The 15,938-nt window shown below is 38.2% G+C and overlaps 1 protein-coding gene across 2 annotated transcripts in view; it reads left to right on the top strand.

Moving 5' to 3' along the window:
• The first annotated feature begins 1,064 nt into the window (after positions 1–1,064).
• Positions 1,065–15,938, top strand: part of hif1al (hypoxia inducible factor 1 subunit alpha, like) — a 21,162-nt gene continuing 6,288 nt past the window's right edge. For both annotated transcript variants that reach the window (XM_088346438.1, XM_088346439.1), the window contains exons 1-8: positions 1,065–1,187; positions 6,735–6,925; positions 7,002–7,156; positions 10,116–10,197; positions 10,286–10,392; positions 12,655–12,839; positions 14,026–14,132; positions 14,221–14,368. In XM_088346438.1, coding sequence (XP_088202564.1) covers positions 1,096–1,187; positions 6,735–6,925; positions 7,002–7,156; positions 10,116–10,197; positions 10,286–10,392; positions 12,655–12,839; positions 14,026–14,132; positions 14,221–14,368 — 1,067 coding nt within the window. In that variant the 5' untranslated portion in view covers positions 1,065–1,095. The remainder of the gene's footprint in view (positions 1,188–6,734; positions 6,926–7,001; positions 7,157–10,115; positions 10,198–10,285; positions 10,393–12,654; positions 12,840–14,025; positions 14,133–14,220; positions 14,369–15,938) is intronic.

A 15,938-nucleotide genomic window follows, 5' to 3' on the forward strand; every position in this document is an offset into this window, starting at 1 on the left:
ATGGCAATGATGATGATAATGAAGAGACCGTGTATCCACAGAGCCAATGTAAATATGAATATTCGAGAGGTGTTTGTTGTTTGTAAAGACACAGAAGAGCTAACTGTGGGACACAAGTGTTAATGAAGTCAAAGGGGTAGGATTTAATAAGCATATTTTTCTTCCTACTCTCTTTCGAACATGTACGTGAACATTGTGTTTTTTCGTTTTTGTTTTTTGATTTGTTGTTTTGTTTTTGCGGTTGTCATGTTCGAATTTAAAGTTTAATTCATTTATAAATAGCATTTTCATTTGATCTTTTTGGGTGAAAAAGGTGACACTTGTACATCCACCTTTTTTCCTGGCGGTAAACTCAATTTTTTTAGCCATAATGAAACATGCAACAATAAACTACAGTATCACAGCTTTTCTAAATATGAAAAAAATATTTAACGACGAATTAATCAAGTTATTCATTCATTCGTTCGTTCATTCATTCATTCATTCATAACAAAAGTGTGCTTTGTTTTCAAACGACTCCAAGTTCGCTACTGCAGTCTGCTGCTCTGTATCCATATGCAAATCTGGTAGTAACACGTGACTTTTATCAACCTTATTTATTTAACCACTGAAGATCAACCGTCAAGAACCGTAGGGGGCGGGGTGGTTTAGTAAAGCAAGCTGATCGAACTACAAATAAACCGGAAACTGCTTGTTTTCTTTGCAAAACAAAATTGGACTGCAACTATATATAAAAGAAAGGGACGGTTGCAATAACAGAGTCTGGTTTTAAATGGTGACTATCTTATTTTATGCACACGTATTTAGATTTGAGTTGTGCATGAAGAGAAATTGATACAGAATGTAAATTATCCATGGGCTGGGAAATGTGGCAGAACGTGCACTTCCCACTCTTTACATGATTTATGTTTGATTTGATTTGATCTGGATTTCTTTTGTATTTTTATGGTCCGACAGCGAGTTTTTTTTTAAGATTTACTTTACTCAACACACGAGTTGTTCTATCTCCAATATGATTTTTATACTGAAAATTGCAACCTGAAGCAGTATTCTCCTCCTCTACTTGACACTTGAGTGACGTGTTTTTTAAGGAACATGCATGAGAAAAACAACCCAAAAGAAACGGGGAATATCTCAGTAACAATAAACGAAAACATGGACGATGGGGAAGAACCAAACTCCAAACGGTAATAATTAAATGTTTCCATCTAATTGCTTATTTTGTTTTGTTTTTTTTCCGTCGTGTGTAAACTTTTGGGAAGCAAGAGTCGAGTGAAGAAAACCCGACGGGGACTTCTGGTCAATGTAATCGACTGCTGATCTTTAAGTGGTTTGTTTCTTTTGCTGCCCAATATTCGGTATTTTAAGAGGATTTGTTATAGTTATGATTTTTGCCACCGTTTTCTTCACACAAAAGACAATTTTGCGCTTGAAGATTGTATTTTACTCTTATACACACTTCTATCAAAACGTTCAGTAAAGAACTGACAACTTTAAAGCGACAGTGTGTAATATTGAACCACTAGATGGCACTCTATTGTGTACCGCAAACAAAAACAAAATTACAAATTATGGAGACTCAAGCATTGAATATCAAAGTGACCAAATCGCACGATTTCTTTTGCCCAGCTGTATGGTAAGAAAGAAAGAAGAAAGAAGGGGGGGGGGGGGGAGGAGAAAAGACTAAAACAAGATGGAAAAAAGAACACACAAAAAAGAGTAAGAGAGAAAAAGAAAGAGGAAAAAAGAACAAATAGGTGTTAAACAAGTCCTTGGATTTACATTAGTTATTCACAACTAAAGAACTGTGTTTTTGTTGTTTTGTTTACGAGGAAGAAGTAGGCTCTCACTCATACACACTTTCTGTTTTGATGAATTGGGTGTTCTAATGCAAAAAGGGCAACCATTTAATTTGCAATTGAGTTTAAACCCTAGGCTTGCGTGTCCTTAGAATGTGAGCACGCGCCACGGTTTGGGTGTTTGTGAGTGCATGCCTGACATGGTCTTGCACATGCATGCATAGGCCTGTAAGTGCGAGCTTCCAGTTTCCTATTCACTAGAGCAGGGGTGTCAAACTCATTTGAGCTTGGGGGCCACATGCTAAAAAACTCATGGGGGCTGGACTAGTGAATTAAAGAGAAAGAAAGAAGGAAAAACAGGAGAACAAAAGAAAGAGAGACCGAAGAAAGACAAAGAAAGAGAGAAATGTGAGGAGAAAAAAAGAAAGCGAGAAATATGAGGAGAAAGAAAGAGAGAGAGAGAGAAATGTGAGGAGAAAGAAAGAGAAATATGAGGAGAAAGAAAGAAAGCGAGAAATATGAGGGGAAAGAAAGAGAAATATGAGGAGAAAGAAAGAGAGAAATATGAGGAGAAAGAAAGAAAAAAAGAAATATGAAGAAGAGAGAGAGAAAGAAATGTGAGGGGAAAGAAAGACAGAGAGAAATATGAGAAGAATGAAAGAAAGAGACACTGATGAGGAAAAAGAAAGAGACAGATTTGAGGAGAAAGAAAGAAAAAAAGTGAGAAATATGAGGAGAAAAAAGTAAGAGAGATAAATATGAGGAGAAAGAAAGAAAGAAATATGAGGAGAAAGGAATATGAGGAGAAAGAGAGAAATTTGTGGAGAAAGAGAGAAACATGAGGAGAAGGAAAGAAATATGAGGAGAATGAAAGAAAGAGACAGATTTGAGGAGAAAGAAAGAAACAAAAGTGCAGGATATGAGGAGAAAGAAATAAAGCGAGAAATATCAGGAGAAAGAGAGAAATATGAGGAGAAAGAAAGAGAAATATGAGGAGAAAGAAAGAAAGCGAGATATATGAGGAGAAATAAAGAAAGAAAGAAATATGAGGAGAAAGAAAGAGACACATATGAGGAGAAAGAAAGAGAAGAGAAAGAGATAAACTGTAAGAGAGAAAAAGAGAGAGAACAAGAGAGGGGGAAAGAGAGAAAAAAGAAATAAAGAAAGAAAATGAAACCATTACATTTGCTTTTGGCACCTGGCTGTATCGACATCAAGTGGTCATATTTCAAACTGCAGTCCATTTTTCTTTTGCGCTTCTCTCGGCGTTGTCTCGTTGGCCAGCTTAAAACTCCCGGCGAGCCTGATCTGGCCTGCGGGTTGCGGGTTAGACACCCCTGCACTAGAGACACTATCATAAACAAGAATAGGGCCTAGTGTCATTTCCCAAATGCACACACCAGCCAAATCACACAAGGAAGGACTGAGTGTTCCTGCATGACGGCAAAGCAATAGTGTTTGGATTTGTTGCACGTGGGCGCGTTGTGTGCCAGAACAAAAATTCCAGTCTGTTGTTGTCCTTCCTGCTGTGTTCTTTGGTTGTAGGGGAAGGGCGGAGTTGGGTCAAATGGCGAGCTTCCAAAACTGAAGAAGGTTTACTTTTTCAGTTTTTCTGGAAATTCAAAGTGAAATTCTTAAAGCTATACAGTGGCTCCCTTGAACGTTGTGACCTTTTGCTACATTTCAGACTTCAAACATAAATATATAAAATTGTAATTTCTTGTGAAGCATCAATAATAAGTGGGACAAAATCATGAAGTGGAACACACTTTATTGGATATTTCAAACTTTTTTAACAAATAAAAAGGAAAAAGTGGGTGTGCAAAATTATTCAGCCCCATTGAGTTAATACTTTGTAGCGCCACCTTTTGCTGCGATTACAGCTGCAAGTCGCTTGGGGTATGTCTCTATCAGTTTTGCACATGGAGAAACTGATATTTTGCCCATTCCTCCTTGCAAAACAGCTTGAGCTCAGTGAGGTTGGATGGAAAGCTTTTGTGAACAGCAGTTTTCAGTTTCTTCCATAGATTCACAATTGGATTGAGGTCTGGACTTTGACTTGGCCATTCTTACACCTTGATATGTTTTTTGGTGTACCATTCCATTGTAGCTTTTGCTTTATATTTTGGATCATTGTCTCGTTGGAAGACAAATCTCCGTCCCAGTCTCAGGTCTTTTGCGGACTCCATCAAATTTTATTTCAAAATGGTCCTGTATTTGGCTCCATCTGTCTTCCCATCAATTTTGACCATCTTCCCTGTCCCTGCTGAAGAAAAGCAGGCCCAAACCATGATGCTGCCACCACCATGTTTGACTGTGGGGATGGTATGTTGAGGGTGATGAGCTGTGCTGCTTTTACGCAAAACATGATGTCTCGCATTGTTGCCAAAAAGTTCAATTTTGGTCTCATTTGACCATAGCACCTTCTTCCACTTGTTTGGTGTGTCTCCCAGGTGGCTTGTGGCAAACTTTAAACAACACTTTTTATAAATATCTTTAAGAAATGGCTTCCTTCTTGCCACTCTTCCATAAAGGCCAGATTTGTGTGTTATATGACTGATTGTTGTCCTATGGACAGATTTTCCCACCTCAGAGTCATCATGTACCTCTTGGCTGCATCACTGATCAGTTTTCTCCACAACAGTATCTCTGACCTGCCTGGTGTGTTCTTCGTTCTTCATGATGCTCTCTGCGCTTTAAACAGACCTCTGAGACTATCAAAGTCCAGGTGCATTTATACAGAGACTTGATTACACACAGGTGGATTCCATTTATCATCGTTGGTCATTTAGATCAACATTGAATCATTCAGAGATCTTCACTGAACTTCAGGACAAGGTTTGCTGCACTGAAAGCAAAGAGGCTGAATAATTTTGCACACCCACTTTTCCGTTTTTTATTTGTTGAAAAAAAGTTTAAGATATCCAATAAAGTGTGTTCCACTTCATGATTGTGTCCCACTTATTGTTGAAGCCTCACAGGAAATTACAGTTTTATATCTTTATTTTTTGAGTTTGAAATGTGGCAATAGGTCACAAAGTTCTAGGGAGCCGAATAGTTTCGCAAGCCACTGTATGTACTCGCTGCACTCCTGTGGGACATTCCAGCCTTAAGCCCTTAAAAGCCCAAAAGGTTGCATCAATGGTATGCAAATCAGTGCTGGCGGTTTATTCTAGAGGGTTGCCTCAACTAGAGAGGTTAAATGGTGTGGAACTTGTGACCCTTAAGTGGAATGCATACTTCAGATGAGTTAGCTAGGGGACACGGTACCGAAAATCAAAGAAGGTCTCTGGTTTACGACAGGAAGGACATAAAGTTTCAATGATGCAAATGGCTCATCACAAATCAGTGGCAGTGTAGCAGTAGAAGTCCTTTTTAGCGCCTTGCTGTCATTTGATCAAGTGTTTTTCTGTACAGATCACTTTTAGGTGTCCCATAGATAGTTCATATTTTTGATATGGAATGAGTGCTTTGGTTTTTGAAACGGTAGGCTGATACGAAAGACGAGCCATTTCATTATTCGAAAGGCTGCCGGTGTTAGTAGTTTGAAAATGACTTTTTATCTTGAATCACTGGCGTTGTGTTGAGGAGGGTCACACACCATACCAGTAAACGTATATGTTTTCCCGTGTATTTCATACCTTTTATAATAATTTTAAATTGTGTACACCGTATAACAATTTTGTAAGAAGCAACACCAATTTGACTGCAAGTGGGGAAAGAACTGAGAAAGATGCTGTCAAGAATTTGTTGTGTTGTTTAGTTGGTGAATAAAATAAACTTTTTGACACAAATTATCTTGGTTTTTATTCAACTTTGTCTGTAAGGGTTATTATCGTTTGATAAGGGGAGCATTTTGTTGACTGGAATGAGAACTACATTACTCTAATGTTATGGAGTATTTTTATTTTGAAGAGCTAATTGGGACATAACATGAGTCGGAAGTGGGTGAATGGGCAACGCGTTGTTTAAGACTTTACTGTGAAAATATCACTCGTATCATGACATATATTTCGAAGTATGGTTTATAAAGTAAAGTTTGATTTATACATGTTAATAACGTAATCTGTAAACTATTATTAGGAAGTCTGAATAGTGCTTATGAATTTTATTTGGAAATATAATAAGAGGTATATCGCTTGTTATGTGACATTGTATGGCAGCAGTAATATAATGTTGATGTTTTATTTTGAAGTACTAGATTGGGTGTCGTTTTTGGAAAGGTCGCACTGGGGTCAAAATGCATACTGTTTTTTTTTTTAATCTTTTTATCGTCCAATTTTGTGGTTGTTCTGATTTACACATTGTGTAAAATTTAGTGCCTCCTAGTGGTAAAAAAACGACATTGAGAAAAAAAACGATGTATTTCAATAATAAGAAAAACTACATGAACTATCATATAACATTGTTTTTTAAAAATATATTTGTAGTTTGGGAAGTCTGCATTTATATTACCTAATGGAACCCTCACCTAAGGGCAGCTGACATAATTGTCTGCCATTTTGCTTCTACGGTACCCCCAAAAAACAAAAACCTTACAAAATGTCTAGCAAATAAATGAGAGGGAAAAAAGGTGTGGTTTGGTTGCTCTAAGTCTCCATAGTTTGTATACTTATTTGTGCTTTTCAGCACTCATTTTGGTTGTACTACACAATACAGCGACATCTAGTGGTCAAATATTACACAGTGTCGATTTAACTTTGAAGGGCTGCATTGGAATGTCGCATTAATGATTTTGGCGGAAAATTGTGCGAGGGCGACGAAATGTTTCATGGACATTATTACGGTATTACTCGTGACATATTACTTGTGAAGTTTTTCTAGAGTTTTGTTCGTGAGAGTACATTTTACTTTGGAATTTAGTGCATCGGTAGAGTTAACTTTCCATTTCAAACAACTAAGTGGCCTATTTTTTTCTCTTTTTGTTGGGTTCAGGAGCAGCTCTGAGCAGAGAAAGCTGCGATCCCGTGACGCGGCCCGCTGCAGGCGAGGTAAAGAAACCGAGCTTTTCTACGACCTTGCCCGAACTCTGCCCTTGCCCAGACGTGTTTCCACACACCTTGACAAAGCAGCCATCATGAGGGTCGCCCTCAGCTTCTTGCGAATGCAACGCCTCCTTCATCCCGGTAGGGTGTTCACTTGAAATTGGACAGGAATGAAGACCAATTCGTGTCCTTTGTCGTCACTTTTGGTTTCTCTCAGGAGAGGAAAGTCCAAAGTCATCAGAGGATGAGGAGGAGGACCCGGCGGATGTCCTGTACGCTCAGGCGCTATCTGGCTTCATTGTGGTGATCACTACCGATGGTGACATCATCTACTTGAGCGAAAATGTCAGCAAGCACATCGGTATCCCACAGGTAACAATATTTATAGATAATTTCACAAACATAAGGGAATTGTTAAGTTTAAACTTTAGTAGACACTCAAAATAAGGAGAGAAGTTGTCATTGAATTTTGAACTTGCAAGCAAACCAAGGAAAAGGGGCCTTAGGATAAGAGAATTCCATTTCCTATATATAAACTCCTTTCTTTTTGTTCAATCTTCAAGGTTGCAAAAAAACAGATCCAAGGGGTATGGAAATTAAAGAACGGCACCATGATTGGCCGATGGCAACAATGAATGAGTGAATGAATGAAACTTTTATTCCGAACATGACAAAATGAAAACAAAACAACATAGTCTCTGTACTTTGCCCATATTGTATATTTGTATCTGGATTTGATCATATATATACTGGTATATGGTGGTTAACGCGTGTGCGGCACAGTTCTGAGAACATGAGATCAAACCTCCTGTGTGGAGTTTGCATGTTCTCATGTGCTTGCGGGTTTTTCCTCCGGGCGCTCCAGTTTCCTCCCACATTCCAAAAACATGCACGTCAGGTTAATTGGCCGGTCCAAATTGTCCCTAGGTGAGAATGAGCGAGTGAGTTGTCTGTCTCTGTGAGCCCTGCGACTGGCTGGCAACCAGTTCAGAGTGTCTCCTGCCCACTGCCCGAAGATAACTGGAATGGGCTCCAGCACCCCCGCAACCCTACTGTGGATAAGCGGTGCAGATAATGGATGGATATATATATATATATATATATATATATTATATAATATAAATAGGAAAGAAATATATTTCAAAATGGTCCCGAAACCATCATATTAATTTAAATATTGGAAAGGTTTTTAAACTTTACAAAAAAAACAAATGCACGTGCATACCTCAGCGGTCACGAAACAGGCCTGTAGTTGATCACATGTCGGAAGCAGTTCGAATTACACTTTGTGGTTGCATCACGTGGCCTTCAGCTGTGACGAAGAATTTTTCCCCGGTCTGTTTTTGTCTGCTTTCTGCTTGCCGTGGCTAAAGAGTGGAGGCGTTTAATGGTTCAAGGTTCACCCAGTTTGGAGCAAATATTTAAGCTTGTTGGCTTTTTTGTGATCTAAGTGAGCATACTTTGCAACAATTTTGTCCCTGACTTTGCACCACTAGCATTCAAGGTGGGGTGCGTAGTTTTAGATGTCCTTAAAAAGTTTAAAGTTCAATATTTTCTCTAGCAAGTATGTGTTAACAATAGCCAACTGAGTTCAAATAGCCTATATGTTATGTTTTCTATTGCGCCTATCTGCTTTGATTTTACTTTTATCAGTCTTCTTCGGGGCAAAACAAACCCCCAAAAGATGAAGAAGGAAGAGTTTATTCGAGCGCGTCTAAGAAATGCACACAAATCATGTGTCACTCTGCTGCCATCACCTGGCTTAAAATCATGATTTAAGCCTTATGATTTCAAACGCCACACTCCACCTTTAAAACACTTTTTAAAATATAATTGATTTCCTAGATTCCACCTGTTAATCTCTCTTATTTAACTTATGTTACTATTGTACAATGTCCTGAAAGTCACCTTGATATAATAATTTAAAAGTGCTAATGCTATAGGTAACATCCCACTTACAATCTGCTTAACTTATGTCCATCTGTACTTTAAGACTACAGCCAACAGATGCTCATTATTTGTACACTCTTGAATCCTACAGCCCGTGTCCTATTTGTGCCCGGAATATTCTGTAATAAAACTTTGAAGAAACTGCTCATCTTAGCTTTTATTTTGACCATCTTACAACCCAGATATAGACATAACATGCGAAGGAATAAAACCCTTGTTTTTTCCAAAGGAAAGTGGTAGGGGAGGTTTGTAACTTTACATTCTGTTGTTCTTATGAGCTTTTAAGCCTGTTCTCTATTTTTTGACAAGATCCCAAAGTGTCAATTTTAAACATAGAATTAAGAATATCTGAATCATTTACAAGATGTATTTAATCAGAAATGGCAACAATGTTAATTTAAAAATGGAAAAATACAAAGAAAACAAAACACATGATAAAAACAATACTATTGCTGAAATTCCAGAATGTGTTTTTTTTTTTATTTAATCTTGTGTTACACTTCCCATGCACCCCCTTTCTTCCTCGTTATTCTCCTCCCTTTTTACACACTTCCACTCTTTGTCCCTCTCCTCATCCCACTTTTACCATTTCCATTTCTTCTACTTGAGGCACATCCAAAGTCCGGCCTGGGGTCAGTTACTGCCCGTCATCAAATTTTATTGCCCCTTGGCCTTTGTCATAAAATTGCTATGTGGCCACTGTATGAAATTAATTTGTACCCCCCAAAAAAATCACCATTTCACCAGATGATGGCAGTAGCCCTTTTCCCACCTTGCCCTAAGCTTTCTGTGGGAATTTTAGCCCAACCTATTTCCGACATGGCGACTGTCAATGAAAAAAGGACAGTTGACTGTGAGGGCTGCCAAAAGTGGAAATTGGAGTATTTTTTTCCCCGAAATCTGAAACAACTGCGTCTGTAGCTGTTTTCAAAGAATATAATATAAAGAGGCACTGCCAGACAAAACATGCTGACCACAAAAAGCTAACTGGAAACTTACGCTGTGAAAAGGTGAAGCAACTTCAAGCTTCTCAAATGATAATGCTACAAAGGCGAACTACGAGGTCGCGACGCTGATCGCCAAGCACTGTTAAACTTTCACAGAGGGCGAATTTATTAAAGACTGGTTAAAGAATGGCAGGCTGATTACACACATTTCAGACTTTCACACTTCACACATTTTCAGTTTACAAAATCTGGCCCGCTTTCTGAAAGGTTTGGAGACCTCTGTCCTACTTTGTACTTCCTCTGCTCCCTCCTCCCCTTCCTTACCCTTTCTTAAACTTCCTCCTTGCCAATCACTCTTTTATTGTTGTTTCTCTCTTACTTTGTTTGCACATGTTTTATCTTACTCTGAATCTATATATGTGTGCATTTTCCAGTTGGAGCTTCTGGGTCAGAGTGTGTACGATTTTGTTCATCCATGTGATCAGGAGGAACTCAAAGACCTCCTTCTGCACTCAGGTTAGTGACAACCGATTGTCGAATTTATACATTTTATATCAAATGGGGGAAATGTTAAATCATTGCATTGTTTTGGGGGGGATTTTAGCATGCAGTAAAAAAAGGAGAGGGAGCCAGATGAATTTCTTCCTTCGAATGAAGACCACTTTGACCAACAGGGGGCGCACTGTAAACATTAAATCAGCAAGCTGGAAGGTACTTGAACAAATGCTTACAATGTTCCTTATCAGTACATTGGTACCTCTTCATACAGGCTTAATTCGTTCAAGGATGGTGCTCGTAGCTTGAATTGTAATGAGCAATTCTTCTTGTTATGTAATAATTAAAAACTAATTGGTCCAGTCCCGTTCTTCAGAAAGCATCCAAGTGAACCTTAAGTATCTATAAAACATCTTCCTGCTCACTAAAATCACATTTAAAAAGTAATTAATCATGGAAAAATTGAGTAATAAGATAAATAGGATGTTAATGAAAAAAAGAGTTTACGAGAAGTGACAGAGATTGTCTGTTTTTACAGTTTTTTAAATGTTTTTTGATATTTTCAAATTGTGGACACCATATATCGATTTTTGAACGGGAAGTTGAAGAAAAAAACTTTTTTGTTTGAACCAATTTCGTCTTGTCCATTTTGGATCTAATCCGGATCTTCTCGGTCACTGCTAGCAGACGACAACGTCATTTTAGATTGTTAAAATGATCGTGTTATTCTGCAAGGTCTGTCTTTGTGTGAGTTAATAGGTGCAGCGTTGTGGTCGTAAGGTTTATCATCACTCTTTGCCAGGTATGAGATCGAGAGACAGTTGATGATACCTAAGGACTTACTGTACACTTAAAAATAAAGTTATTTAGTTTGCATGTGCAAACTGGGAGCAACTGATTCTGGTGGTGAGCAGTCACGTGCGGTAAGTGGTTTTGAGCGGTCTCTAGTGGTAGTCTCTGGGAATGCTCGTGAACTCTGTTTTTTGCCCTTTGCAGAGCAATTTTTTTTTCCAAATTGCTCATACAGACTCTCCCCTTCTTATGAACATTCCAGTTACGAACAACGATACATACGAACATTTTTTAGGGATGTCGAAAAATATCCAGACATTGCTGTAAGTTAGATTGTGTACTGTGCACCCTTTTCCGAGTACAGGACAGTACTGTAGTGCTTCTTTACACCGGTACCGGCGTGTGGCGCTGTGAGAGCTCACCCAGCATCCACCCCAAAGAAAAAGTCTGGCCTCCTCCTCCTGTCGCAGTCGCAGTGTTTCGTGTGTAAACATACTGTACTGTATCACCAGCGTGCTAAGAATTTTGACATTTTTATTGTTTAATGTCTCTTGCATCCATTCAATATGGTTGGTGTTAGGTGTAAAGTAGCGGCGAGCCGATTAATTTTAAATGAAAGTGGAAAAATGAAGCCTGCGGTTGAGAAAATGGTTGGATCGCTTTTTTTCGGTCACTTTCTACCATGAAAGAGAAAGTAGCCTGACTCTTGAAGCCCATCTTTCAAAAGTTAAACTTCACTTTATTTATCTTTATGGAGCAGATTATTTTATGAAATTTTTGTTTTTCTGTACAAAAGAGTACAGGTTACTTATACAAGCCTTAAACATATTTATATAAACCTCAAACATACATTCCATACAAAATATGAGGTAACGAACAAATTTAACTTACGAATGATCGCCTCTAACGTATCTTCATTTTTTCAGATTCAGATCTACTTTATTGTCATTCTAGTACACGTGTATACAGAACGAAATGTCGATACATCTGACCCGCACAGTTTCCTTGAATGTACAGATATAAATAAAATGTTGTATTGAGTTGTAGTATTGAGTGCTAATAATATACTAAATAATTATGGCTATGTATAGTATTTTACAGTAGCGCAAATAGTGCAAAAGGAGTAGCCAACCAGATGTGCAAGATGGCAGTCAGGTAAACAGAACAATAACACTGTAACAACAACACTGTAAGTACAATAGTGCAGAGAAACAGATGTGCAAGGAGTGGCTAGCTATACAGAACTGCCAGTAGTGCAAAAAGTCAAACAGAACCCACAGATGTACAGATTAGCAGCAGTTTTGATTTACTATGTGTTTGAGTGACCATTTAACAGTCTAATGGCCAGGGGGACAAGACTATTGTGGAACCTGGTGGTCCTGCACCGCACACTGCAGTACCTCTTCCCAGAGGCTAGCAGAGTGAACAGTCCATGATGGGGGTGAGAGGGGTCCCTGATAATAGTATCTAATTCGTAAGTAAAGTAGGGGAGCGTCTGTATATCAAAATTCACCTGTTTAAAGGGGCTCATATGAAGTGGTACCACTGTACTTCTACTTATACTTACTATTATGGTTTTATGTCATATTTATATATTAGTATATACAGTATATATTTGTTGACATGTTTTGATTGAAATTACTTTTTTGCTCAAATAATCAATCATCAATTAATTTTCCGTGTCAGGTGTTTCACTGCACTGGCCATATGCGTGCAATAGGTGAGTCGTCTGCAGCGCCACCTGTGGACACTGTGATGACACTACTTTGCGAGCCTGTCCCCCACCCATCCAGCGTGGAATTCCCTCTTGACACGCACACTTTCCTTACCCGGCACAGCATGGACATGCACTTCACACACTGTGAGGGAAGGTGAGCACCTTCCATGCATGCAGATGGAAAAGGATAATCTTCACTAAGCACGCAATTGAATGTTTTAGTTTTATTTTAAAGGTGGGGTGCAGGGTTGAAAACTCTCTTACTCTCTGCCGCCATCTCCTGTCTTAAAGTCGAGATTGCAGCCTTAGGCAGTTTGTTCATGATGCGCATGCAAGGACATGGATTTTTTTAGACGCGCATAAAATGTTCCTTTTTTTCATCTTTTGGTGGGTTTGGGTGGATGTTCTGACTTTATTAGAAGCTGGCCTTTTCTTATTTTCGCAATTTTATGCTGCACTGACTAAGAGAACTTTTTAAAAAGGCCTGCAGGACAATAACGCCGTCACTTTTCAGCACTAGAATCCCTGTCCCTTTTCCTCGAATGTGTTCCACACCAAAAAGATAGACGCAATGGAAAATATAGCATACGGGCTCTTTGAACTCTGTTGGGCATTGTTAACACATACTTAATAGAGAAGATATTAAACTTTCAATTTTTTAGGGACACCTCAAACGATGCAGCCTCCCTTTAAATAATTTCATACTCTGTTGCCTTTTTGCTGTCATGTCTTAGTGGTGCCCACCCAGGAAATCCGGCGGGTCAAGCTGATGAATAGTCAATAGTTTTCCAATAACACACTGCAACTACTTTGCGCACCATTTCAAAATTACCTTTGCATATAGAAAAATAAAATTAACTAAAAAGATTGGCAACATCTTCTTGCATTAAAAATAATTCTAATTGAACAAAAGTGGAGTAAGTTTTGCTTTGGATAAGGAAGGATTTGTACAAAAAATTCTATATAAGTGAATTGTTAGAGACTAACAGGGTCGTAAATATGAACGTAGAGAGATAAAATAGTGAAGAAAAATTGTCAGCAAAATAAAAAAAAAAACTTGCAAAGAGGGGAAAACAGTAACAGGCGGCAGAACTTAATCCAATAAATTAAAAATATGTTTTTTTTCTTGTTTTATTTGAAGTACTTCTATGTTCTTCAACAATTTCACACAACAATAAAGATTAGCAATTTTCATAAAAGGGTTTACTATCATTTTAATAATTATCTCCTGTGTGTTTTTTTTAGTTATTTGTTTTTTCTAAGTGTACTGTATCATTTTGTGACTCGAAAAACAGGAGCAAATAGTAGCAAATACCATTTTGTATCAATTCTTTTTTCAGATTGGTGGAACTTTTGGGATACGAGCCAGACGAGCTCATTGGCCGCTCTGCCTTTGAGTTTCACCACGCGCTGGACTCTGTTCATGTCAAGAAGAGCTTGCACACGCGTACGTACTCCGGAGACCAAACTGGGCACAACTGAAAACAAAAAAAACAAGAATTTGTTTATTCATTTGTTTTATGTTGTCTGTGCAGTGCTGGCCAAAGGGCAAGTGAGCACCTGCCCTTATCGTTTCCTGACAAGTGGGGGCGGCTTTGTGTGGGCCCAGACAGAGGCCACTGTCATCTGCAATGACAAGACTTCACGTGCTGAGGCCGTGGTCTGCCTCAACTTTGTGCTCAGGTAAGCACTGTTGGACAGGGAAATGACCTTTTCCGACTGAGGAGGACCATATCAAGCTGGTTCTTAGATTCTCTTTGTGTACATTTAAAGTTTAATTACATAACTACATGGAATTGGAAACATTAGTAGGGTAAGGTTGGGCAATGTAGAAAAAAAATCTTATGGGTGTTTTTTTTCCTAACTTCTAGGATCATAGGGGCACCATTTCCTCTGTTGTGTCTTGAGCAAGTACAGCCTGGTGGTGCCCATCCCTCTGCAGGCCAACATATGTTTTCACCCGGTCTCGCATGATAGGCATTGTGCTAAACACTGTACTACGGCAACATAAAATATCTTATAAAATTTTAAAAATAAAAAATAAGCATCTCCTATTTCATCTCGATAACTTTAAAAAAAGGTTTTCTTTGGGAAGAAGGAATTTTGGTAGTTTCCTTTAACATTTTAAACCAACAATGCTTTCGTTTATTAGATAATACACCATATGGTGCAATCAGGACACATTGTCAGTGACTCTCCCAGGGTCATCGGCAATGTTCCCTCTAATTTTCCAGGGGTCTGAGTGTTCACACAAAGTCGGTGAGCAACGCTTGGAACAACAGTGAGCAACCATAATCCTAAGTGTGGCAAGATAATTAATTATCAAACATGTCCAAAACTTGACATCAAGTTACATTTTCCTGAGTTTCCGGCAATGTAAAATTATTTTTCTCTTTTGAATGAATTGACTCATGTACTATTGCAAAGGTTGTACGGCCTACAAACGTCGTTTGTTCTTACAATTCTTTCACAAGATATCCATTTCTTATTTTTTCCCGATATATTTTGTCGCATAATATTAACATTTTTGGGGGCTTATTTAGTCGTTTGTAAGATACAGAACTGTACTTAATCACATTTTTTAGTGGAAGTACAATGTTGGCAACAAGATTCACTTGATATAATTGGATATTATTTGAATGCAACACAAACTTTTTCTTCTTTTTTCCGTGTTTTTTTTAACTTTTTTTTAAAATTCCTTTAAAAAAAAATCCGAGCTGTCACTTTTTTCTTTTTGTTCTCTATTTACTTTTTTCCTACATTTCTTTCTTTTATTTTTTTCTGGCTTTTTTTCTAAATTTTTCCTTTTTTTCTCTCTTCCTTTTGTTTCTTTTTTCTCAGCTTTTCACTGCTTTTTCATTTTGGTATTTTTTTCTTTTTTGTTCGATTCCCCCCTTCCCATAAGTCATATTGTACATAATTTTACTTAATATTTGGTCATTTTGGGATTAAAGAAGCAAAAACAACCTGAAGAGCCGTTTAGGACCCGAAAGAGACGGTTCCTTTTAGTGAGCCGAGCCGAGGAAGCCGGTTCTTGACTAACTTTACTCAACTTCGTTCTACTTCGACACGACTTCAAAATACCGCATTTAGGACACAACATCAGGGGAACCCATGTATTTTTACCTTCATGCACTGTAACTTTGACTTAAGTCACTTCTTAATTAGTAATTTTAAGCCCTCATTTTTGTGCGCTGGCTAGATTTTCTTGTGCGCTGAGAATGTGCGAGCAGTGCGCAATTGCATACGCACG

Source organism: Urocampus carinirostris, chromosome 10 (assembly GCF_059441175.1).
Source record: "Urocampus carinirostris isolate Australia breed hairy pipefish chromosome 10, RoL_Ucar_1.0, whole genome shotgun sequence".
In the NCBI taxonomy this organism is placed as follows: Eukaryota; Metazoa; Chordata; class Actinopteri; order Syngnathiformes; family Syngnathidae; genus Urocampus; species Urocampus carinirostris.